At 42.4% G+C, this 23818-nt stretch overlaps 2 protein-coding genes across 2 annotated transcripts; both read left to right on the top strand.

Moving 5' to 3' along the window:
* The first annotated feature begins 1170 nt into the window (after positions 1-1170).
* Positions 1171-14620, top strand: mmp2 (matrix metallopeptidase 2). Its single transcript, XM_029497705.1, has 13 exons — positions 1171-1542; positions 1723-1949; positions 2994-3142; positions 3670-3798; positions 4351-4524; positions 5266-5439; positions 6181-6354; positions 6781-6936; positions 7117-7243; positions 10626-10762; positions 11361-11520; positions 11787-11896; positions 13390-14620. Exons 1-13 carry the CDS (start codon positions 1387-1389, stop codon positions 13491-13493), a joined length of 1977 nt encoding a protein of 658 aa, XP_029353565.1. The 5' UTR covers positions 1171-1386; the 3' UTR covers positions 13494-14620.
* Positions 14621-16126: 1506 nt separating this feature from the next.
* On the top strand, positions 16127-23818 carry lpcat2 (lysophosphatidylcholine acyltransferase 2). The gene is made up of 14 exons (XM_029498361.1): positions 16127-16476; positions 16891-17033; positions 18508-18725; positions 19002-19114; positions 19337-19397; positions 19655-19713; positions 19932-19966; positions 20381-20435; positions 20630-20712; positions 20985-21110; positions 21222-21375; positions 21912-22010; positions 22426-22567; positions 22715-23818. Exons 1-14 carry the CDS (start codon positions 16366-16368, stop codon positions 22891-22893), a joined length of 1578 nt encoding a protein of 525 aa, XP_029354221.1. The 5' UTR covers positions 16127-16365; the 3' UTR covers positions 22894-23818.

The raw sequence follows: 23818 nt of genomic DNA, 5'->3' as shown, positions 1-23818 counted from the left end.
AAGCCCAACTTCCAGTGCGCTGGGATGATTTTGGCACCATCTGTAAATATTTCATCTGCAAATATTTATTCCTCCTCACATTTTCTTTTCCAATCTACAATGAGACCTTTCTCTTTTTTTCCAAGTTATATGTGGAGAAGTGGCAAAAAAATCTCACGCAGGTGAATTCACTCAGACCAAAGTTGTATGTGAGGTGTTTTTCTGTTTGATCCTTTTGTAGGTTGAGGAACAAAAAGTAAAGAAAATAAGGGCAAGAATAGTCAGTGCAGTGGTTTTGTGCCTCACTGGGGTTTTACTGACCTGAGACTGAGGTGAGTTTTCACGTCCTGCCACCAGATGTCAACACAGCACCTTAAATCTCCTCTGGTCTGCCTACAGCTGGGTGTCGCTGTGGCACCTACTGGTCATGTGACACTGTATGACGTTCACATCAAAAATGTAATCCTCTAATCCTCTAATCACTCTCCAGTATTTTTTTTTTTGTTTTTGTTTTTGTATTTTGTTCACTTGTAGGATTCTGATGGAAAAACAGATGAGTCCAGTCATGGAGCAGAAACTCTGCAACATTTTGTCAACTGTTTCACTTGAAAGAAAGTATGAAGGAATTTATCCTGATTTCTGGATAATTCAATCAAATCAGACGTGAAGCTGCAGGGGCAAAATGTCTTCCTCATAGCAAAAAGGAGGAATAGTAAGTGTGTTAACTTCATAAAGGGTGAAACAGGAACACTGAAATAAACAGATGTGCCCGATTCAGGCAACACCCACTTCTTGTTATCATCGAGCCAAACTCAGCAAAGAGAGGTTTGCAGGCTGCGATGTTATTTTCTGTATCTACAGCCTTTTTTTTTAGAGAAACTGCACATTAGGCAAAGTTTAATATCATATAAAAACACAGTCAAGATTCACGTTAAAAGTGAAAGGTGGAATTTCATTTTTAACTTTTTTATTACAGCTATGTGAAGCATTGAACTGATAATAAATCAGAAATCATTGATGGGGTTACTGCAGATTTTGTGTAAATAAGATAACATTAATCAGCCTCAGATGTCAGGATATAATTCCCTTTAATCCTCTGAGAGCTTTCTGCAAACTACCCCCTCATTTAGTAAAAAAAAAAAAAAAAAAAAAAACCCGTATGAGTAAGCATGAAGTTCTCCCCCGCTCCTCTTTCCCAACCTGGAGACTGCGCAGAAAGCGTCGGGGAAAAAGTGCATGTGCAAGCAGAACTGAGAAAGTTCACAGAGCCGAGGAGGTGCAGGATGTCCCGTTAAGGAGAGCAACAAAAAAAAAAAAAAAAAAACTCCAGAGGAGCAGAGGCACCACAAGCTGAAGCTGGAAGGATCGCAAACCCGGAGCCCACCACATCATCTCCACCTGGAAAAAATGGCTTTTCCGACGACATTCAGCTGTCGTCGGATTGTTCTCAAATTGTTTTTGTTTCAGTTTGTGCTCTTTGAAGCGACGTACGCTGCCCCTTCGCCCATTATCAGGTTTCCTGGAGACGATACCACCCCAAGAACAGACAAAGAAGTTGCTCTGGTGAGTTTATTTGCTCAACCGACCCCTCCACCAAGCTAAAACTTTGGAAATGAACTGCTCTGATTCCTGAAGCAGCAGAAGTAGACTGCTGGGAAAGTTTGTTCAGGAATGATTTATTTACTGGACTTATTTATTCTAAGATACTTTAAACTCTTTTCTCCCCCCTTCTCTTTGCTCTAGCACTATTTGAATAAGTTTTATGGATGCCCTCAAGACAGATGTAACCTCATGGTGCTCAAGGACACATTGAAGAAAATGCAAAAGTTCTTTTCTCTGCAAGAAACTGGAGAGATTGATGCCAAGACTGTGGAGATCATGAAAAAGCCCCGCTGTGGCGTCCCAGATGTGGCCAATTACAACTTCTTCCATAGGAAACCCATGTGGCAGAAGAAAGACATCACCTACAGGTCGGAGAATTAACATTACCTGCACATTTCTGAAAAGGCATCAGATTATCCCGCACTTTATTCCTGCAGCAGTTATTTTATGATGTGGGTGGGTGGGGGGGGGGGGTGACTCTCATCTTGTAATGTCACAGGAGTTTTTAATAACTTCTGAACAAATGAAGTTTTTAACTGTTTAAGGAAAAAAAAAAAAAAAAAAAAAAGATGCACACTTTGCAGACTCCACACCAGGACGTTATACGTGATGTCACAGGAAGGTAAAGTGACTTGACTCCGCCCCACCGCGGCTCATAAACCAAACCAAGTGTTGAGAAATGCAACCTAGAACATGTCTGAGCCGCTCAGTTTCACTGCAGTCCAGTTCGGATCTAATGCTGAAAGAAAAGTTTTATTCTTTTTGATGAATGCACAAAAGCTTTGAGAGATGAGCCACAGCTTGGCCCTAGCTGACCCCCCCCCCCCCCCCCCACACACACACACACACACACATACCCCCTCTTCAACCCTCCCCCCCGGGGTCCGCCCCACTCCCATCCACTCAGTCATGAAGTGCTTGAGTCTTGTTTCTCGCTAACACTAGCATTCCTACGCAGTATGTGTCAGGCTCTTTGTTTTTGTTCTGTTTGAGGTTTACAACAATGTGGAGTTGGTTTATTTATATCAGCCGTTTTGTTAGCCTCGGTCGTTCCAGCCCGTCTGCCTGTGTGTCAGTGAGGAAGACGGCAAGCCAAAGACAATAACAACTCAGAGCGCTTGGGCTGTTTTTTAGGAAAAAGGCTGTGTAGACAGGCCTCTAACTGCATTTGTGGCTGCACATTGTTTCAGGAAGCATTTTCACCACATGACTCATACGACTTGAACTGTATTCCTTTCCACGACCTTAAATCAAGAAGAAGGTCTGGTGATAAGTTTATGGAGCTTTCAAAACATAAAACCTAAGCACTGTTTACACTGTTACTTTGTTACCATGATGAGCTTTGTCCTCTTTTTAATTTACTTCTCTTGGTTTAGAGTGTAACTTACTTTTCCTCTAACTTTACCCCGCAGAATTCTGGGTTACAGTCTTGATCTGGATGAGGAAGTCATAAATGATGCTTTCTTCAGAGCCTTCAAAGTATGGAGTGATGTCACCCCGCTCACATTCAACCGCATCATGGACGGAGAGGCCGACATCATGATTAATTTTGGCCGCAATGGTATGCCGTGTATATAGATAAGACAGAATATAAGTTCTACCTAAAGGACAACTGCTGTGACTGGGCAGCTCAGATTTCCTTCATAAATGAAGTTTATTTTATAGCAGAAAAGACTCCATGTTTCCTAAAGAAAAAGTTCAGAGGACTAATAGAGAAGGACTACTTTAAAAAGTAACCATAATCTCTGGTTCATTCCAGTTAAAGCAGCTGCTGGATATTCACTCCCACAGTTACAGTTATAATATCGCTGTGTCCAGACACAGATGACCCTGTCGAGAAGGAATTCAATGATCGTGGAACACAAACAAAATCCAGCCACCTCTGGTTTGGACTGTTGTGTTAGCAACAAAAAATATGAAGAAATATTCGATGTTTAAATAGCCAGACAATTTACAACAAGTTAGAATTTTTTTTCGCCGGTAAATTGTTGTATGTCCTCTTTAAAACAACCTGGTTGTTTACTGACTGACTTTGCTTGTCGCTGATGTTTGAGCTGATCGGTAGATCTTGAATCGTGTCATCACCAGAGCACGGAGATGGTTACCCCTTCGACGGCAAAGATGGCCTCTTGGCTCATGCCTTCGCTCCCGGGCCAGGCATTGGGGGAGATTCCCACTTTGATGATGATGAGCAGTGGACGCTGGGAGAGGGCCAAGGTACTGGAGGAATTCACAAAAACACACAACTTTTTTTCCACTAAAGCTGTTGTGACAGAATTGCATATTACTTTGGAGATGAAATGAATCTGATCAACAGCTTTCGTACAGAACTGTTGAGATGACAAGACACTCCCTTTGGCGTTGATAATACTAATATGACTTTCACGTACGTATTTTTTTGATTGTCTTGACTTTGGTTGAACTTCTTGGCACTCAGTATAGAAAATCTCAGCCATCTGGAAGCTGAGTAGAAAAAAAAAAAACTCTGTTGCCTGCATTTCTATTTTTCGGCCCAGAGAGTTTAATATATTTGCATTTATCAGATTCTCTAACCTGAATTTATTGTGCGTGTCAAAGTAAGCTTTCTCTTTATAGCACAGTGCTTTTACGTATACAGTACCTTGCGTTCAATTTGCTAGCCACTACTTATGAAATGTCCTCCCGCAGTCTAGATAACCGCTTTTCAACCGCAATATCAAAGTTTAATTGCAGGAGGTAATCCAACGTATCTTCAGCAAGCATCGGCATGATCCGTTCTCTTTTCCACAGTGGTGAAGGTGAAGTTTGGCAACGCTGATGGCGAGTTCTGTAAATTCCCCTTCCTGTTCATGGGGACCGAATACAACAGCTGTACGTCCCAGGGCCGCGACGATGGCTTCCTGTGGTGCTCCACCTCTTACAACTTCGACGAAGATGGCAAATATGGATTTTGCCCTCATGAGTGTAAGCTTGTCACATGGTTCCTCAGTGCTGTTTTCACATAACATACAGTGTCTCATATTTTTCATTGGTGACTGCAGACACTCCACTTGCGCGCCCCCCGCTTGACCTTGGCGTCATTTTTCTTTTGCCCCACTTGCATCTTACTGAACCAATAAAACGTGAAGCGGTTTGGTAAATAGCATCAGTGATTTCTATAGAGGCAAAGTAATACTTCATATCAGATAATCACTGTAATAAGCTGTTCTGCTTATTTTGGACAGAATGAAAGTAGGTTGGACCGAATGCCAGGAAACTGCTTGTCTTTTTTTTTTTTTTTTTGGAGAGGAATATGGAATATTTCTTTTCCAAGTTGCTGCCCCACTTTAGAACACTGGGCTTTGTCAGACATTTTGTTTATCTGTGTAATGTTGCTGTCCATGGTACTAACATGATTGCGTTCCCATTACAGCTAACTGCCAAGGTACACATGTACTTAGTTGTTTCGTATGGGAGCGCGACTGTGAGAACTGTTTGTGCTGGAGCCGCCCGTTCTGTGAAGCTTTTGTACTGATGTGAACATCATCCCATCTTCCTCTCTGAGAATTCTTAACTTGTCATTCAGGGGTCAAAGCCTCGATGATGCTATAGGAACTGTTGCTATTAATAAGAAGCACATTAAAATTCAAACTTAATATTTTTAGGTTCCACACATAAGTAAAATCTGACATTGTTTGTTTGTTTACTTTTACCTTTGTCCAACAGTGCTTTTCACCATGGGTGGAAACGCAGAGGGCTCTCCATGTAAGTTCCCCTTCACCTTTCAAGGGGAGAAATATGATGGATGCACCACTCAGGGCAGGGATGATGGCTACCGCTGGTGTGCCACAACTGAGGACTACGACCGTGACAAAACCTACGGGTTCTGCCCCGAGACAGGTAGATGGCGTTTTACACACTGTCCAACAACTAAGATGCAGCCCATTTAAAAATCTTCCTGTCCTGAAGAAGGTCACGCAGTATAGACATGTTTACTGGTGCATACATCGTCTCCAGTTTATGTGCTTGCAGAGATGCACACTGTGCATTTTACTGTCTGCGTTTGCCCTGCGTGCTGGTCTGCAGGAATGCTCCAGTTGGGGTTTTCGGTCTTGCTCGTGGTCTGCTGAATGACTGTGAAAGTATTTTAATGTGCAGTGGCAGGGCTTATTTTCCATTCTGTCAGTGGGAATGGTTTTAGGGTTGAGGTAGCGTAGTAGGGAGGGAGAGACAGCGAGATAGACAGAGTGAGGTACAGCCGCCGGGCTTTCATCTGTTTCTAATTGATTAGGAATGTAGCTTTGTTGTAAAGCCTTGTGTGATGACTTGCGCTGAATAAGAAATGATTTTTCTTTAAAACAGCACAAAACCAGTCTTGCCAAATTGAAAATGATCTCTCTGAAAGAAAATCAATTTGGGTGGGTGCTTTTTTGGTTTTGTTCCAGCTGGATTAGTTATTGATGTTGTGTGTGCGTGTTGTGCCAACTGCTTTCATGATGCTGTTTTCAACATCATCTGCCTTGATTTCACAATATAATACAACCCAAAGTGTGTGGAGAGAAAAAATTGGCACAAGAATGAGGTCACAAGATATCGGGATGATTTGAGGTCAAAGGTGTTTCTTTTTGTTTTTCGCGACAGCCATGTCAACAGTCGGAGGAAACGCAGAAGGAAGCCCCTGTGTCTTCCCCTTCACCTTTCTGGGAGATACCTACGAGGCCTGCACCTCATCTGGTCGCAGCGATGGCAAAATGTGGTGCGCTACCACAAAAAGCTATGATGATGACCGCAAATGGGGTTTCTGTCCTGACCAAGGTATGACGGCATGTTACTGCCAAATAACTACAGTACCGATGCATTGGTTACCATCAGGAACTTTTCACAATTTCACAATTGGGATTTTATTTCTAAGTTTTGCTGTTGGTACATCGCCGGCTTTGGTTGTTTTCTTACCAGTCATGAAAGAAACAATGCAGACTCATCATGAACCTTCATTTCTTTACTTGTCTTGGTGCCTCCAGTGATGGAAAGCAACTGCAATGTTAACTCTTGCCTCCCTCGTGTCTTTTCCTCTTCTGAAATTTGCGTGCCAGGAAACCACATCCTGTGTCCGGCAAAACTTACAGACAGCTTCTGTAGAGATTCATCCAGCATTCTCACTTTTGATTCAACTTTCTACTGAAGCCAGAATCCACTTTCTGATATCAAGTTTCTATGTCTGTTATGCAAACCTGTTTCCAGGCTACAGTTTGTTCCTGGTGGCAGCTCATGAGTTTGGCCATGCCCTTGGCTTGGAGCACTCTCAGGACCCCGGTGCACTGATGGCCCCAATTTACACCTTCACCAAAGACTTCAGGCTTTCTAATGACGACATCAAAGGCATCCAGGAGCTCTACGGTAAGATGAAATGTCAATTGTGGCTAGATTCCAGACAGTGATTAGGTCTAATATGAGAACAAAAAAAAAAAAGAATAAGAAAAAGTTTTCCTTATCAGATGCCAGGAAACACTAATGAACTATGGGTGTGTAATTACTCCCTGAGAGATTAAACACTCTCCACAAATCTCTCAAAATCAGGTGTGCCAACAGACAAGCCTCTGCCTCCAACTCAGGGTCCAGTCACTCCAATGGACATCTGTAAGGAGCCAGTTATTTTTGATGCCGTAGCACAAATCAGAGGAGAGACCTTCTTCTTCAAGGACAGGTAATCACACAAATGGGAAGTCCAAATAATGATTTGACATGAAGTGGACTTCACAGAGACTGCGACTGCTTTTTTAATCGCGGTATGCTTTGCTCTATCAAAACATTTGAGCACTGCCAAAGTCTGGCTGAATTTCACGTCTGTGATCCATGGGAAGAACGATCAACAAAACCTGACAGTCTACTCCTGACTTTATAACTTGTGTAAGTGAAATAAGGCACTGTGCACAAGTTGGATTTCATAATCGGTTCCCCTCAAACAACGAACAGTTTTCACATGAGGTTTCCTGGTAATTATTGTTTCTCATATTGCAGTCTTGTGTCACTTGAAGATTGTGGGTTAGATGCTTGTTTCATGATCTGACAATTAGTAAGAGGGAAAAACAAGCTATTCCTCCACGCATGCAGCAACAACCAAAAACAGTCATCAGTCATAAACACAGTCTGCAGTTCTCTCCTCCACCGGCGCCAGTGAATCCACCGTCTATGTAAGATGACTGTGTGTCTACTGGCTGACCCTGAGCAGAAGAGGAGTTTCACGAAGCGCTGCGGTTTGGTCAAGAGATATTGTGAAACAGTGAATTTCCCGATACAAAGGTGGGCATTTTCAAAAAACAAAACAAAAAAAAAAAACAGCTGGAGCTGATTACAGTCAAACGCTCAAATCCCTAAAATCAAAAGCAATAACGTTGGGAAACACAAATAAGGTCCCTTGGTTGTTATAGCGTGTTAACACTTCTAGATGTGTTGTGTAGTATCTCTCTTGCAGTTGAAAGTTGAAAACAGAGCTGGATGTCTGTCACGACCGTTTGGGAAATGTGTCCAAAGTAAACACGCCAACAGATGTCCCTACCAAAGAGTGTGGTCTTTCAGTTAGCCTGGTCCCCCCCCCCCGAGAGCCTGGACTTAGAAAGTGGGAGGAAGAAGCCACAGTCCTGCTCACAAATCCTGCTTTAATATAGATTTACTTTCTGCCTTGCTGTGAGCCTTTTCCACACATTCACAGTGATCAACAGAGCTGCGTATAAACTCGCAGGGTGCTTCATGGACCATGAAACTTTGGCCTAGTTGCTGGAAATCAAGCTGCTCTGAAACTCTTCTTTCTTTGATGCTTCAGACTGAGTTACAACTATGAAAGACAAAGATAAACTTAGGCGATCGCCATCTGTGCTGCCTGATTTTTTTTCTTGTGCGAATATAGCAATATTTGCAGCCATATTTTGTGTTATATTTTTCGTAACGTCAGAATATATCTTGGTGCATCTGTGGAATGATGGGACAAGTCTTCTCCGGGTTTTCTGCAGCTAGGCCTGTTTCAGCAGATGTTAAAACCATCAGGATCCTTTGCAATAGTTTACGCAGTATTTCACTTTCTCTGTTGGCTCTTGTGTGCAGTCATGAGGATTAATACTGTATTGGAGTTTTGAGAAAGTGCACTGTACAGTGAAACTCTCCAAAGTCTGAGATTAGCAAAGTTCTACTGTGGGCTTGTTCTTCTGACCTTCACAGCGACTTCATGAGTTGCCCGAAGGTCATGCCAGGCTTGTAAGCTATAGAGCTCAGCAATAAGCTGATTTCAGAGAAAGAGGAGTGCCATCGTGGCTCCAGCACTAATGCTCGTTTGACTCTTTGTTTTTTTATAGGTTGGATTCCCCCTTTTCACTTCGTTTGACATATGTATGATGCAGGACGAATCTTGTCATGACGCAGTGAGCAATGCTTGTTGCACTCTGTGCTCAGCACTTCTGTGTATCTGTCTGTCTGGGGGCTTATTATAGCCTATTATAGTCTGTCTTCTAGAAACAGTTTGGCCAACCCAACAATTTGGTTTCTTGTGCAGTTGTGATATATGGTTATTTTACAGAACACGCATTCACAGTGGCAGCACATGCTCAAGTCCTCATATCCGAGCATGTTCACCCTCAACATTTCATTCCAAGCTGATCTGGCAACACTTGTGATACTGATGGTTAAAAGAAATTGCTGAGGGGAAACTGATGTGTTGTCTTTCAACACGACCAAACAAACTCGTGCTGTTTTAATAAAGAATAAAGGATATTGAATAATTTCAAACACAATGCAATTTCATGCTGTACATGATTCAAGTGTTTTTCCATTCAATATAGTTGTACAGCTGCGGGCAAGACTTCCCAAATGTGACTGTTGTTTGGCATGAGGTTTTATTTTATTTTTCAAAATAAAGGGCACCAATTTAATTTATTTATTTTTTTGACTGCGTAAACATTTTTAAAGTGAAGCAGCATGAGAAGGAAATGTTTCACTTGCATTAGCAGCAAATCAATATCAAGATCCCTGAAGGTGTAAATACAGTGAACAGTAAACAGTGAAAATAGAGCCGGACTGCATAGAAGGGCAATCTGAACATGAGGTCGTACTTTCATAGACCAGATGGGTCGTCCAGCAAACCCGCCACCCAAACCAATGAAAGTTGAAGTGAATAAAGCGTGTTTACCAGTCTTACCTAAACTACAGCAAATCGTAGTTTTGCTAAAAAGTTCGTAAAGTTTAACAATTTTCCTGACATGAAAAGTATATGGATGATCTTAAAGTTTACCTTGATATCAGAATTACATAATTGTAACTGTTGCATTGCAATGCAGTGCAGGGCTTTAAAATGAACTTGCATAAGAAGGTTAGGTTTCACATGCCTTACAGTATGCAGGATGAATGGTCAACTACAAAAACTACAAGAAGTACAAAAAACTGAAAATCCATCCAAGAAATGTTTACATTACACTTTGGAGAAATCTATATGTATTTTTCTTCAGCAGTCTGGTAAGAAGGAGAAAGTGAGGAAAAGGACAAACTTACAGCTCCTTGGACATTGTTTGTAGATGACACAAACCTCACAAACGGATCCACAGATAAAATGCACTTGACAGGTGATTTGTTGGACTATCGGTGCATATAAAACTTGAGCTTTATCTTCACTTTTTGTCGTTATCGCAACTCATCTTTGCTATTGGTGGATGGTTTTTTTTTTTTTTTTTTTTCATTTTAAAAAATAGGTCAGTGGAAAAGAGTTTGGGAAGCTGCCGTTGTTGTGCAGCTGTGTATTGGAAATCCGGGCAAGATGGCTCTTGTTCCGCTGGCGTCGGCAGCCTCAGTCCTAACGAGAACCAGATGCTCATGAATCAGACCATTGTGGCTTGCTTAGCCAGTGAAGCACTTGCACTAAAACCCCCTCTTTCTCTTCTCTTGCGCTCTCTTGCACAGACAAACACACTCACACACTCTCTCTCTCTCTCTCTCTCTCTCCACCTCCTCATCAACCCCCGCTGCCCCTCTTTCACTCTCACTCTCATTTAACCCCCACCTTGTCTACCTTACAATTGTTCACCCTCTCATTCTCTGTGTGCCAGGTTCCTGTTCAGATCAGTCAACTTCAGAAGCAAGCCCAGCGGCCCAATGCTCGTGGCCACCTACTGGCCTGACCTGCCTGTCAAGATAGATGCGGCCTATGAGAACCCGGTGGAGGAAAAAACAGTCTTCTTTGCAGGTACGGTGGAACACGAGTGACTGTGAGGAAACAGCAGGAATGTTGATGTCATACGACACAAACTGTACACCCTGTTTGTATCATCCTTGTGCTTCCTGCGGTGATCTCAGGAACAGAGTTCTTCTTCCATGAGTAATGAATAGGTGTCTTTTTTTTTTTTTTTTTTTTTTTAACCGGTTGGATGCGTTTTCCTTAATGGTCAAGCACTTCTACAAACTGAAACATTAGGAGAAGCAGGAATGTTGGCGGAGCACTTTTGTGTGCAGTGTGCAATGTGCGCACTCTCGGGACACTCGAGATATTCCACCATAGTTATTAGTGGTTTCTGATGCGTTTCGTGCATTTTACTAATATGACAGTCTTCCTGAATACTGATGAGATTTACATAATATCTCCGTCAGCAACTGAGTTAGTTTGGTTTTGGAGCAGATTTACTGCCTCAGATGATTAAAGCATGAGCTCATACTCGTTATATGATATATGTGGATATAAATGTGAGATAAAACCATGTTTGCCATTCTTGTGTTCAAAAAGTTCCATCATTGCATGTGGGTTTTTTTTTTTTTTTTTTTTTTTTCTACTTATATTTTTCTCGCAGGCAACCAGATGTGGGTCTACAAAGCAGATGCGTTGGAGCAAGGCTACCCCAAGAGGATCTCCAGCCTGGAACTTCCCACTGACCTGCAGCAAATTGATGCCGCATTCAACTTTAGGAAGAACAGAAAGACGTACCTGTTTGCTGGAGACAAATTCTGGAGGTAACATATGGAACCACTCATGAACATAAACCCCTAATCTGAAACACCCAAGTTTGTGCTGTTGTTGTCATTCCCTCTTTTTGCAGTACTGGGCCATGTCTGGCTCTCATTAGTGTTTGGTATAATCTAAGCTATAAATCACAACGGCTTTGTTATCGTGTGCACAACATGGGAATTTTAGGTGGTGACGACTATCTGTTTCATCACCATGGAAATTCCTCTAAAATTTTGCTCTTTAACTGTTGTGTGTGTGTGTGTGTGTACAGATATGATGAAGATCGGAAGAGGATGGACCCTGGCTTCCCCAAACTTATTGCTGATTCCTGGAACGGCATCCCAGATGGCGTAGACTCTACCTTCAGTCTTAATGGCATTGGTAAAGCAATCTTTCTTCTGACATGACTGACACTTGATCTACACCGGGGAGTAGCACAAGTTAGTTTAAAGTGTTAGCATGATAATATTTTAAAATAACTACTAAGCCAAAAGTAGGACGGGACTGGTGAGAATGTCACTATTTGTCTGCGAGTTAGAAGTTAGAAGGAACTACAACGAATGTCAGAGACTCGCCGTAATCAGCCTAATTGGATTATTCCGTTCGGTAGAAGTGAAGATATTTTAAAGGAAAAGTAAAACCTGATGTTGATGCTACAAAAAAACTCATCCATCTGGTAGGTGATGCATAGGTGGAGCTAAAATTTCACAATAAAAAAGAAACAGTTTGGGATGGCTAAATCTGCTGGGACCAGGAATCTCATGTTCAAAATTTCATAATAAAATAACCAGCCATCAAGATATTTCCATCTGGAGCAACCACTCCATCCCAAGAGCCATGTCACTAATGTGGCTCAAATGATCCACTGGTTACTTTGTGACAAAATGAATATCGTAAACATAAATATATCTATAAATCAAGGAATAATTGCAAGAGGATAATTATTTTATGTGACGATCAAGATCATCACTGTTTTGGTTGGAAATCAAAGAATAGAGACCCGGCCTACACATTTGCTTTGAGAGCTTTTGCCTTAAGATGTTTTTTTTTTATTATTATTATTATTTTTTTTTTTTAAACAGTTGCAGTAGAGACTGGCTTTGCCCTTTTGTAAAATTGCAGACATATCCAATCAGCTCTATCAGCGAGTCTGGCCAGAAGCAGAACACAGCATGCAGCAATGATGCCATGTAGCCAGAAGTGAACCGTTTAGGGGAACTGACTAAGCCAAAGGGAGAAGTTCTGAAGCTAGGGAGTCATCTGTGATCTAATGCTGATAGAAGGAGACAGTCATTGCGAGAGCAGCTCTGAGAGTCAGTGGGAGAGCGGTTGCTTTATATCTCTTGCTCGGCAACCGGATTTGCAATGAGTGAATAACACATGACAGGTCGTGTTTGCTCTGCTTGTCAGTGAACAGGGTGTTCCAGTCAGTGGTGGCGAATTTTAGTTCTGATGCTGTCGCCGTCAGCCACGGATCCTTTGGATTAGTGGTTCTATGTAGGTTTTCGTCTATGGCAAGCAACCCGGGACTTTTCCGTTACTGCTCTCCGGACATACACGCTGTAACTGTGGGCATCACAGAGCCCCTTCCCCACACGGTGAACAAACACATTTCTATAAAGAAAGTCTGTTCCCCTCCACAGAGGTGCTTCTGTACGCTTTCTAATTAGCATAAATCAGAGAGAGCGGGAGGCCCGAGGCCTGATCGAGACGGATTACACATTAAATTAGTTCATACACCTTCATTAGTTTGGTTCTTTCACTGCTAGTAAGGTAGATGTTACGTTGTTTTACACGAACTACATTTCTTCCAGCTGGGAAAGGCTAACGAGCAAATATTCATCACTTTGTTTGCACTGTGCTCGCTTTAACAGATTACAGCTACTTCTTCAAAGGCAACCACTATTTCAAACTGGAAGACAGCAGCTTGAAGATTGTCAAGCTGGGTGAAATCACAAAGGACTGGCTCGGGTGCTGAGCATTTCCAAAAATGTCTCGCAACTCGCTATTTCCTGCAATAACGTCTGGCCTCACGAGGACATTGCTATAGTATCGTATACAACTTGAGGTCGCCGCAGTGCACACTGTTGTAAGTTTTTATCCTGGGAACTATGCACGCTTCTGTGGGAGACATGTCCTTTCCAGCCTGTATAACAAGCCTCCAGCTTTGTAGAAAGGCACTTTGGGACCTTCTACATAGGCTGATCATAGGCAACTGGATATTTGCTATTACTATATTACTGTGTGATATTGACATTGTATTTGTTATGCTGATGCAGATTTATTACAATATGTACCCCCTGTTTTATTGTTTTATTGTTTTGTAGTTTTTTGTCTGTTTGTTTTGTTTTAATTTTTTTTTTTTTTCCAGTTCAGACATCAGGTATGTCCACACTGCATTGAACGCAGTGCTATACTGTGCTGTGAGATATTGCCGTTTTATGCAAATTTGATTCTGAAAGGCTGTTTTAAACCATATGAGGAATTCATGTTGGCTTGGAAACACTTTGATGTCCAGTGTACTAGGTGCAGTTTTATACATGTATCATTAAATGATTTTGTCACTTGTTGAGCAATACATTTGAAAAAATGAATTTGCACAATGTGTCTGACCGAAAATGGTGCTTTAGAGATTGCTTTTCGCCTATAGTCCTAAATATACATATATATGTATATATATATATACATATATATATATACACACAACTTATAATCCGTGTAACTATGTCTGATGGGACTACTTAGTATTCTCTGTCAGAAAGTAGTTTTCGCAGGCACACATTATTCTTCATTTGGTTAGCACTTTTTGTAGGACTATACAAGGGGACTGCACAATATGGAGACCAAATTATTTCCATGGCAACTCCATGTTGAATGCCCCTTCACTAATGGTACAGAAAGATTAAAGGCACAGGTTGCCTCTAGAGGCTGTATAGGTTTGCTGCATGATGGAGTCATGACAAGAGTACCACAGTAGTATTGTTTAATAATCTTTTATATTCTCCTTTCTGTCTAGGGTTTTAGCAATACAGTCATTGTGTTTTGTGTTGTTTTTAATGCTTGTGCACTTTGTTACTGTCGTCAATAAAGATGGAAGATGGTCAATATCGTGCGGATCAATGGTCAGATCCATACAGTTTGCAGTTATGTGGGTTGATGCAATAACAAGCGTTCGCAATCGGCGGATAAATGGAAAGTAATTGGGGCAGGAAATGTTTCAAATAATTTTCTTGAAGCAGAAGTAGCACCTGCCATGGTGCAAAAGTATTCAGTTACCATAAAGGTGCTTTATAAATTGCTGAATTTTATCATTTTAACTGAACATATCTTCTGTAATGAAAAGCTGCATTTGCAAATAAGTAAAATAAATGTGACAGAATTAAACGTACAATATTTCCCTCTAAAATGGAGAGTGAGTATGAAATAGCATTTTAGGGAGTTAGTCAGTAGTTGGTGTTTTATTCAGTCACATTCAGTCACCACAAACACCAGACAGTAAAAACCAAGCCAGCTCTTTCATTGAGTGACTTACAGGCCTATAGGCTCTGGACTGCTGGTCCAAATGTCTTGTAAATAATCGTCACTGTCACAAGATTGTGGACTAGATCACCAGCATCTCAGATCATACCCCAAAGTGTTAGAGAGCCAGGGACCATCTAAACACACAACCAGAACACAACCAGAGTTTTATCTACAACCCAAAGTTTCCCCGTGAACACGAGACCCAGCAGAAAACCAACCAGCTGCTCTGATATTCTCCACAGCGAAGCCGGCAGCAAGCTTCACCTGTACAATCTGTAAGTGCAGCTGGACAGATGGAGCACAGGACGGCCCAGTCAGGCCACAGGTGGGACTCTCCGTCACGGCAAAACCAGACCAGTCCAACCTTCTGCTGGATGACACAAACAGAGCCAGATGTAGCCTAGTATGGACAGATCCTCGCCAAAGGAAGGAGGTATTTCATTCTTTTCTCAGAGAACATTGATCTTTCTGGCAACACCCTCAGAATGAGGAAATTATTCATAATAATAGTAATTAGTTTGTGTTTATATTCTCTGTTTTGTGTTTTCTTTCACTTTAACTGGAGCTCAGTAGCTTAGTAGGTCTGATTAAAATCACCAAAATGTGAATCTTCAGTTGTTGTTTTTTTTTTGTTGTTGTGGATTTCCAGGAAAAATCACTGACTTCAATTAAAGTTTTGAAATTAAAAATGAGTGGGATTAAAAAAGTAGGAGGATCCCTTCCTGCTTTGTCCTGAACAAAGTGAAAAGTGAAGCACTTTCTTTAATCTGAACACTTTTTTAAAACCTTTATTTTTTTTTTTATAAAACTGCGCCATCTTGTGGTATTTTATGAAAACTGCTGATCTCACACATTCCATTAATCCACAATTGAACAACCATTTTTATTCCAAATTTTAGGACCCCTGTATGTTCCGTGTTGTGTTTTTGAATCAGCCGCGGCCTCTGGCTCCATTTGGCCTCCTTTTATTTCCTTTGTAATATTCATTCACGGCGAAATCCAACTGGATGGCAGCATCCACGATGAGGCCACGATGAGGCTTTGCAGATTGTGATGGAAAAAGGGAAACAACAACAACAACAACAACAGATCGGACCGGACCTCCGGTGCGCCCCCGTTAGAGGCGGAGCCTGCAGCTCCAGAGTCCGGCAGGCGGCGGCGCGTCTCCGGCGGCGTTTCCCGCGTGCCGATCGTCTGATAAGAAGAAGAAATGAGCCTGCAGATCGCCACCTTCCCCTCCCCTCTTGTTGAGGAAGTGAAATGTTAACACAACCGGCCTTTGCAACACAACATTTGCCCGCTTCTCTGCGCTCCGGCCCCGGACCGCGATGCCTCCCCAGCGAGTGTTCGCTCTGCCGAGGCAGCAATCTCTGCTGCTGCCGGCCGTCATCAACCCGTTTGTGCAGGACACCAAACTGTCCAAAGCTGCTGTCATCAAAGTGAGTATGTGTGATTGTGTAGCTGTGACAGAAAACACAACATTGTTTCATCTGCTGGGGGGGAGGGGGGTTGTTGTCGGTGTGTTTTTCTTGGCAGCAGGCTGCTGATCACTCCGGGCCTGTAAGCTTCCTCAGCGGAGGGCTTTCACAATCCGCTTGTGATGGCTTGGTGTGCTGCAGGACAAACAATGAGACCCGTTGTGTGTGTGTGTGTGTGTGTGTGTGTGTGTGTGTGTGTGTGTGTGTGTGTGTGTGTGTGTGTGTGTGTGTGTGTGTGTGTGAGAGAGAGCTTTCCAGAAAGCTGTCCAATGAAATGGATTTCCACTCAAGTGCACATTTCTGCTCTGCACAGTGTCTGACAGTGGAGGCTTGACCCCTAATGGATGGTGTGTTTGTGTGTCCCTCCCTGCACAGTGTGTCCTCCTGGGTATCTTCCTGGTCCCTCTCCGGGCCATCCTGCTGTCTCTGGTTCTCATGGTGACATGGCCCGTGTCTGTTATAATAACATTCAAGCATCCTCTGAAAGGAGCGACGGAGCCGATGAGAGGCTGGAGAAGGTAACAAGGATACACTAAAGGTCACACACACACACACACACTGCCATCAAAGGCTTTGGTCTTCAGGATATCAGACAATCATCAATGCTTGAAAACCTTCAAAACCTAAACAAAGTTTGTTTTGTTTCCATCCGCGTCACATGAACTTTTCTAAAATGAAGTTGGTTGAATTTGAAGTAAAAAGTCTGAGATGTCACCTGTAAAGAGGCAGAATCGGTTATTTTTCCTGCACTCCGTCCTGTTCAGTGAGTCTGAACATTAGTTATTAGTAAGGAAATGAGTACTTAGAGATCGCATTGTGTTTCACTGTGTTTGAATGGTCATTTTTAACCACGGAAGCTGCAGAAGGATTACGTTTGCCGGGTTCATAAATAAAACACGGCGAAGGCAGCGTATTTTCAAAATAACGCTTCCTGACATGACCTGAAGAATGTGCAGCAGCTCACACTCCTGCCGCATCATGACTCTAGATCTTATCTGCACCATCAGCGTAACTTCGGCTCAGCTACCTTCGGGCCCTGAGGCAGACTGATGGGGAACTGAAAAAGTGGCCTATCCTTTTATATACCTACAATTTATCACCATCATTTTTGAAATCTGGTATGCGACGGAAGATTAGAAAAGCTGTGAATCCATCCATAGATGTATTAAATAGGTTTCATCTATTGTGCCATTTTCACATGTTAGTCAATGCTGCAGACACAAATGTGATGCACAGCTCTTCAGCTGACAGGAAAATGATTGTGATCTTAGCCCACTGCTTCTTATTTGTGGTTCTGAATAAGCCCACAGGGTGTGAAAGACATGAGACAGTTTATCTCTGTGTTCAGTCACGAATGATCACCTGTTTTACTGCCTTCCTGTTAACATCCTCACAACCTTTCAGTGGTTCAAGAACTAAGGTTTAGGCTTTAATCTGATGAGTTAACAATGAAATTATTATTCATGCAAAAGTGAGTGAAGTTTATTTGTGTCACAAAGAGCTTGTTAACAGCCTCAGGAAGTCTCACGGTGGTCAAAGCACAGAGGTTATGCTTTTAATCCGATCAGTAAATAGTCAAATTTTACTGAATTATTTCTTAAAAGTAAGTTTAATAATGGTCTTTGTGGTAAAACGTTTCCTGCCACAGTGAGCAGAAAGTTGAACAGTGTTTTAATGAAATGACTTCGAACTCTCTCACAAGATTATGAGGAAGTAATTAGTTACTTCCTCATAAGACATTTCAAAGCTATTTCCGAGAAGTACAAAATGGTGAAACCTTTCCTGTTAGTATAACATTCATTCTGTCCTTTTAGTTTAAACAAAAAAAATCCTGACATTTTAAATGAACAAAGAAGGCCGAGGTATTTATTTGGATATATATTTATATTACATATTATATATTTATTTCATAGCTTTCATAGATTTTGGGCTGCACTAAACTTTCCTGAAGTTCAAGAATTTGATCATCTAAAATGTTGCTGTCCCCCCCAGGTTCATGTGTCGGAGAGTAATGGCTGCCTTGGGGAGAGCTTATTATTTCTGCATGGGCTTCAGAGTGGTCGTCAAGGGCAAGCAAGTCAGCAGCAGCGAGGCCCCCATCCTAGCCGTGGCCCCCCACTCCACCTTTTTTGATGGGATCGTGTGCATCATCGCCGGCCTGCCCTCCACCGTGTCCCGTGTGGAGAACCTGGCTACGCCCATCTTCGGCAGTGAGACGCTTTTTATTGGCGATTTGTGTGTGCATGAAAACTGTGTGACACAATCAGGACTTTGCTTTGTTGTTTACACCACAGAGCTGTCACATAATGGTAAAGTCATCAGCTGATGACTCATAAATGAAACGCTCTGTATAAAGCAAAAGAAATCGTACATTTAAGCAAAGCTTGTCCATGATGGCGCAAGTGATAAACGTGACTCAGCATTAATCAGCGTTTTCCATCTTCACCGTGCGTTAATGCGCAGGATGTGTGTCGCTCTCTCTGAAGGGTTTGTGCGCTGTCTCCAGCCAGTGCTGGTGTCCAGAAAGGATCCAGATTCCCGGAAAAATACAATCCAAGAGATTGACAGCAGAGCCAAGTCAAGAGGCTGCTGGCCTCAGGTCTGTTACAGCACGCATGTATTGTCGCCGTTTCTGGTGGATGATTCAATGAAATGCTTTGATTTAACGAGAGTCATAGAATTAACCATATTCAGTGTCGCTCCAAAATGTGTGGTGCATGTTAGTGGCTGTAGATTTTAACAGACTAATGAAGTTAAACAGTTAATTTGTGTGATATATATATTTTTTTTATTATTTCACTAATGACACTTTGTTCCTCAGGTTTTGATATTTCCTGAGGGAACGTGTACAAATCGTTCATGTCTTATCACTTTCAAACAAGGTAGGAACTAAAATTCAAATTTAACGTCAATAGAAATGCGAAATTGCTGCAAACACACAAAAACATTCCAAAAAGCAGGAAGCACTTCATCTAATGCACCTTTAACGCACCTGAAGCATTTCCACTTAATGTGATGTGGTTGAAACTGAAGTCTGGAGTAATGTCAGCTGGTGATATCATTTTTGTAAAATGACGCTGTTTACACCTTTTTTTTTTTTTTTTTTTTTTCCCCTCTTGCGTTCCCATCCCACCTCTAGGGGCCTTTATCCCAGGGGTCCCTGTGCAGCCTGTGCTCATAAGGTATCCCAACAGACTGGTGAGTGACTGTGACATTAACACGTTTTCATAAAAAGAAAGATGACCCTCGTTGTTTGAGGCGTCTCACGGAGCAGACGTCCTGTTGTGTATACGCATTGATGACTCACAACTTTTACACGTTCTCAGTAAAACACACAGTTTGTCAGTCAGTCAAGATTGTCATATTTTATTTAGACACACCTGCTCACGTGTCCCCCTCTGTTATTTTTCCTGAAGGACACAGTCACTTGGACGTGGCAGGGCTTCAGCTCGTGAGTATTCAGTGTTCTGAATCGGAATCAACTTTATTGTCCCTTGTGGGAAATTTGTCATTCAAAGATAAAGCACACTTCCACTGCAGAGTGTGATGCTGCCAACTGTTACCTGGCAGGTTACTAATTTTATCCTCAGGATTAGATTAAAAGAAAACAAAGATCAACCATTGTGATTACAATTAAGGTCCAAATAAATACCTGATGAGAAAACGACACATCGGATAAAACGTGACAAAATAATTTATATCAGCTATAGAAACATAAAAAAAAATCATGAATAGTAAAAACAATAAATGTTTAATGCTTTTTTTTTTTTTTTCCCCTCAGACAGTAAGCATTATGAAAGCACATTTGTATTACTGCAGCGCTCCACACGGCTAACAGACCTCACTCTGCTTTTATTATGTCCAGGAAGACTCTGCTGCTCCTCACGCTGTGCCAGCTGTACACCACAGTAGAGATCGAGGTAAATGGCTGGTGACTGACAGAATGACTCCACCATTTCTTGTTTTCTTGCTGATTTATAAAAATACAAATAAAAATCTGTCCAATTGCAATGACAACATTTTACTCAACATGCTGCTTTAAATCTTGGTTTGCTGTTGGCAGGAAGCCCTTTTTTATGTAACCTTTCTGGCAACCTTTTTTTTTTTTCTCCAGTTCTTGCCACCTCATAATCCGACAGAAGAGGAGAAGAAGTGTCCAGCTCTGTTTGCCTGCAGAGTGCGAGAAACTATGGCCCAGTAAGTTAACTCACTGGCTGTAAGGGCACATTTGGATTGACGCAAAGTTGCATTTACTGGGTCAGCTGATGAGGAAATGTGAGTGAGTGAGAGTGTGCTGTTAAATGCCACATCCTCACTCATATGAGAACTAAATTGGTGGATAAGAAGCTTCAATCGATTCCTCATCAGTCTGACATTCACATATCGGCCTTGTCTGCTACATCAATCTCCATGAAAACCGCAAAAGGCCTTCAGCTTAAGACTGTACATGCAAATATGTCTGTTTGCAGTGCTTTGGGAGTTCCAGTAACAGACCACACATATGAAGACTGCCGCCTGATGATCTCCGCTGGCGAGCTCACGCTGCCCATGGAGGCCGGTCTGGTTGAGTTCACCAAAATCAGCCGCAAGCTCCAGTAAGAACATCTCGTATTGTGTCCCCAGACAGGCACATTAAGACTGCCAAATACGAGTTGAAAGATGACTGTTCAGTTTGACACCTTTCTCATTGTATCCTATTCACTTAGACTAAAATGGGACAGTGTGAGAAAAGAGCTGGAGGGTTTTGCAGCTATGGCCAGATCCTGTAAGGGAGGACGGATCACCGTTGGCGAGTTTGCCACTTTCCTGAGGCTACCGATCAACTCGGCCCTGGAGGAGCTGTTCGCGCTGTTCGACAGGGTGAGACACGTGTTCTCTAAATGATGTTTTCTCTCATTATGTTGGCAGGAAAGTCGATATCGATACCTGATTAAATACTGAGGTCGCAGTCGTCGTCGTCGTTGCTGCTGCACAGCTAGAGCGTGCTAATGCAGTAAGAAATGTCACTGTAATGTCGAACAACATAATATGTGACCATCGAAATAGCAGCCGTAAATGTATCAGTGCGAATCATAAAACAGGGAGGGCATCATATTGTGGGTTCAGGATTTACGGGACCTGAAGAGGAAGCTACGATATTTGGCCTCATTCCCTGGTACCTTGACCAGAGGTCTGAGTAGGAAGAGGCTTCGAAGCATGAAAACAGTCTGCAGTCCAACATGTAGTCCAGTGAATGAGACCAGAAAGCTCATTTCCCAGAATATGTTTGCCACTAACATTTCTGTCTCAATATTATCTTTCAATTCACCAGATTGCCTTTTGGCATGACAAACTGTTGATGTTAGACACCGGGTCAATGTTTTCAATGTTCAATCACGATATTCTTGCTCTTCCAGAACGGAGACGGCACCATCGACTTCAGAGAGTACGTCATCGGCGTGACCATCCTCTGTCGACCAGCCAACACTGAAGATGTTCTTCAGATGGCTTTCAAGGTGGGCGTCGAATTACTGCTTCCTGAACGTCTTCAGGTCTTTTGCCAGCCTGTCTGCAGATTTACCTCATGCTGATGCGTGCACTGTATTAATATTACAGTAAAAATCAGTCCAATCAGTGCTACTGCAGGAGGAACCGAAGCAACATTCAGGCGGGCTTGGATAATGTCAACTTAACAACTTGTGTCTGTTGTGGAGTCGTTTTTCTGGCCATAGTTCAAATAGTTTTTTTCTATAACATGGCTGAAAAGTAAAAATCTATTTTTCCCATTTATGTAACCTCTTTCTTTTTTTTTTTTTTTTTCCCTCAAATCACTGACACATGCAGAGCTTAAATCACCTCGATATTTCCTAAATGTGCAAACACCTGTAAGCCAAATGCACATCACTCCCTCGCTGTCCTCTTCTCGTGCAGCTATTTGACACAGATGAAGATGAGAAAATCACCCGGGAGGAGTTCACTGCTCTGCTGCGCTCCACTCTGGGTGTGTCAGATCTAAACATGACCAAGCTTTTCAAGGAGATTGATGCTGACGGCTCTGGTTTCATCACCTTCAGTGAGTAGACACTGCCTGAAGACGAACGTCTAACGCCAGGCACCATTTTGTATTTCCACCAGGGTGATCTGGGATAGGAGGACGTGCGTCCCTTATCTTAAGCTGCACTGCTTCCTGATGCTGTTCTCTCTGCCTGTGATCCTTTAGGTGAATTTCAAAGCTTCGCCATGAAGCACCCAGAGTACGCCAAGCTCTTCACCACCTACCTGGAGCTTCAGAGGTATCAAGCAATCCAGGAGGCGTTGCCGGGTGACCTGGAACTGAGCGGTGGGACCGATTCAGGAGACAGACAGGAAGACAGCACCTCCGACAAGAAAGACGACTGAGACGGACGGCACCCGTAAAACCTGCTTGACTGCGCTGAGACAGAAAACTACATCACCTGCACTAAGAAGAGAAAAGGCAGTGTCCAGCAACTCTTTGCAAATTCAAGCCATTTTGCCGCAGCATAGCCAGATGTAGGTCAGGCGCTTGCCTTTTTATAGACGTCGGTTTTAGAGCGCTTCTATTTTCAATTTTAGTGCCTTATAGAAATTTTAAAGAACAGCTTCCTGAGTTGCTAAGTCTTTCTCAGACCATCTGTAAGGAGTGTGTGAGTGAGTGAGTTCTTAGGTTGAAAAAACAGACAGACAAACAAACAAACAACTCATCAGTGTTCTACTCTTAGTCAGTGTTTTATGATGTACTTGTGTTTAAGTAGGATACTCTGTAGCCTGAACCTATCCACGCCCGGAGTCTCACTTTTCTTCTTCACCCATCTCCTTTGTCTTTGTAGTTTTTCTGTAAATGAGCGGAGAAACCAACACCTTTTGAAATGCAAGCAAAAAGAGTCCTTGTGCGTCTGTGGTGCCGTTTAATTAGTGTACAGTAAGCTTTATTAAGATCTCTCCAACTTGGCAAAATGCCGATGTTGCGTATGAAAGCAGCGTTAGACTTTTTCCCAGCGCTCAGGGACACAGACCTTGTAAGACGGCGGTATAATTAGCCAGAGGTTTGCTTTGCATGTGTATCTATTTGCATTTCTACAGAAGCTAATTTTGCTGAGACAGCAGCCCGTCTCCACAGTTTTAAGTTCACTAAAGCAAGCCAAGCTATGAAAATAGGGCAATTTGTGAGCAAAAAGGCAGCAGGGCTTCTTCTCCACAGCATATTCCAGCGGGGGGGTGCTTTCAGATTAACTAGCACCAATGTAATTTATTTAGCAGGGTGGATCGCAATTATCTGAGCACCCACCCCTTTTTTTTTTTTTCG

Source organism: Echeneis naucrates, chromosome 3 (genome assembly GCF_900963305.1).
Source record: "Echeneis naucrates chromosome 3, fEcheNa1.1, whole genome shotgun sequence".
NCBI lineage: Eukaryota > Metazoa > Chordata > Actinopteri > Carangiformes > Echeneidae > Echeneis > Echeneis naucrates.
The sequence above is the reverse complement of the archived record's forward strand: the minus strand, read 5'-3'. Positions and strand labels throughout refer to the sequence as shown.

Coding starts and splice junctions, on each gene's coding strand:
- mmp2 (XM_029497705.1), top strand. CDS start 1,387: ATGGCTTTTCCGACGACATTCAGCTGTCGTCGGATTGTTCTCAAATTG. Junction 1,543..1,722: donor CAGACAAAGAAGTTGCTCTG/GTGAGTTTATTT, acceptor TCTTTGCTCTAG/CACTATTTGAATAAGTTTTA. Junction 11,897..13,389: donor CTTCAGTCTTAATGGCATTG/GTAAAGCAATCT, acceptor TCGCTTTAACAG/ATTACAGCTACTTCTTCAAA.
- lpcat2 (XM_029498361.1), top strand. CDS start 16,366: ATGCCTCCCCAGCGAGTGTTCGCTCTGCCGAGGCAGCAATCTCTGCTG. Junction 16,477..16,890: donor CCAAAGCTGCTGTCATCAAA/GTGAGTATGTGT, acceptor CTCCCTGCACAG/TGTGTCCTCCTGGGTATCTT. Junction 19,398..19,654: donor TCTTATCACTTTCAAACAAG/GTAGGAACTAAA, acceptor TCCCACCTCTAG/GGGCCTTTATCCCAGGGGTC.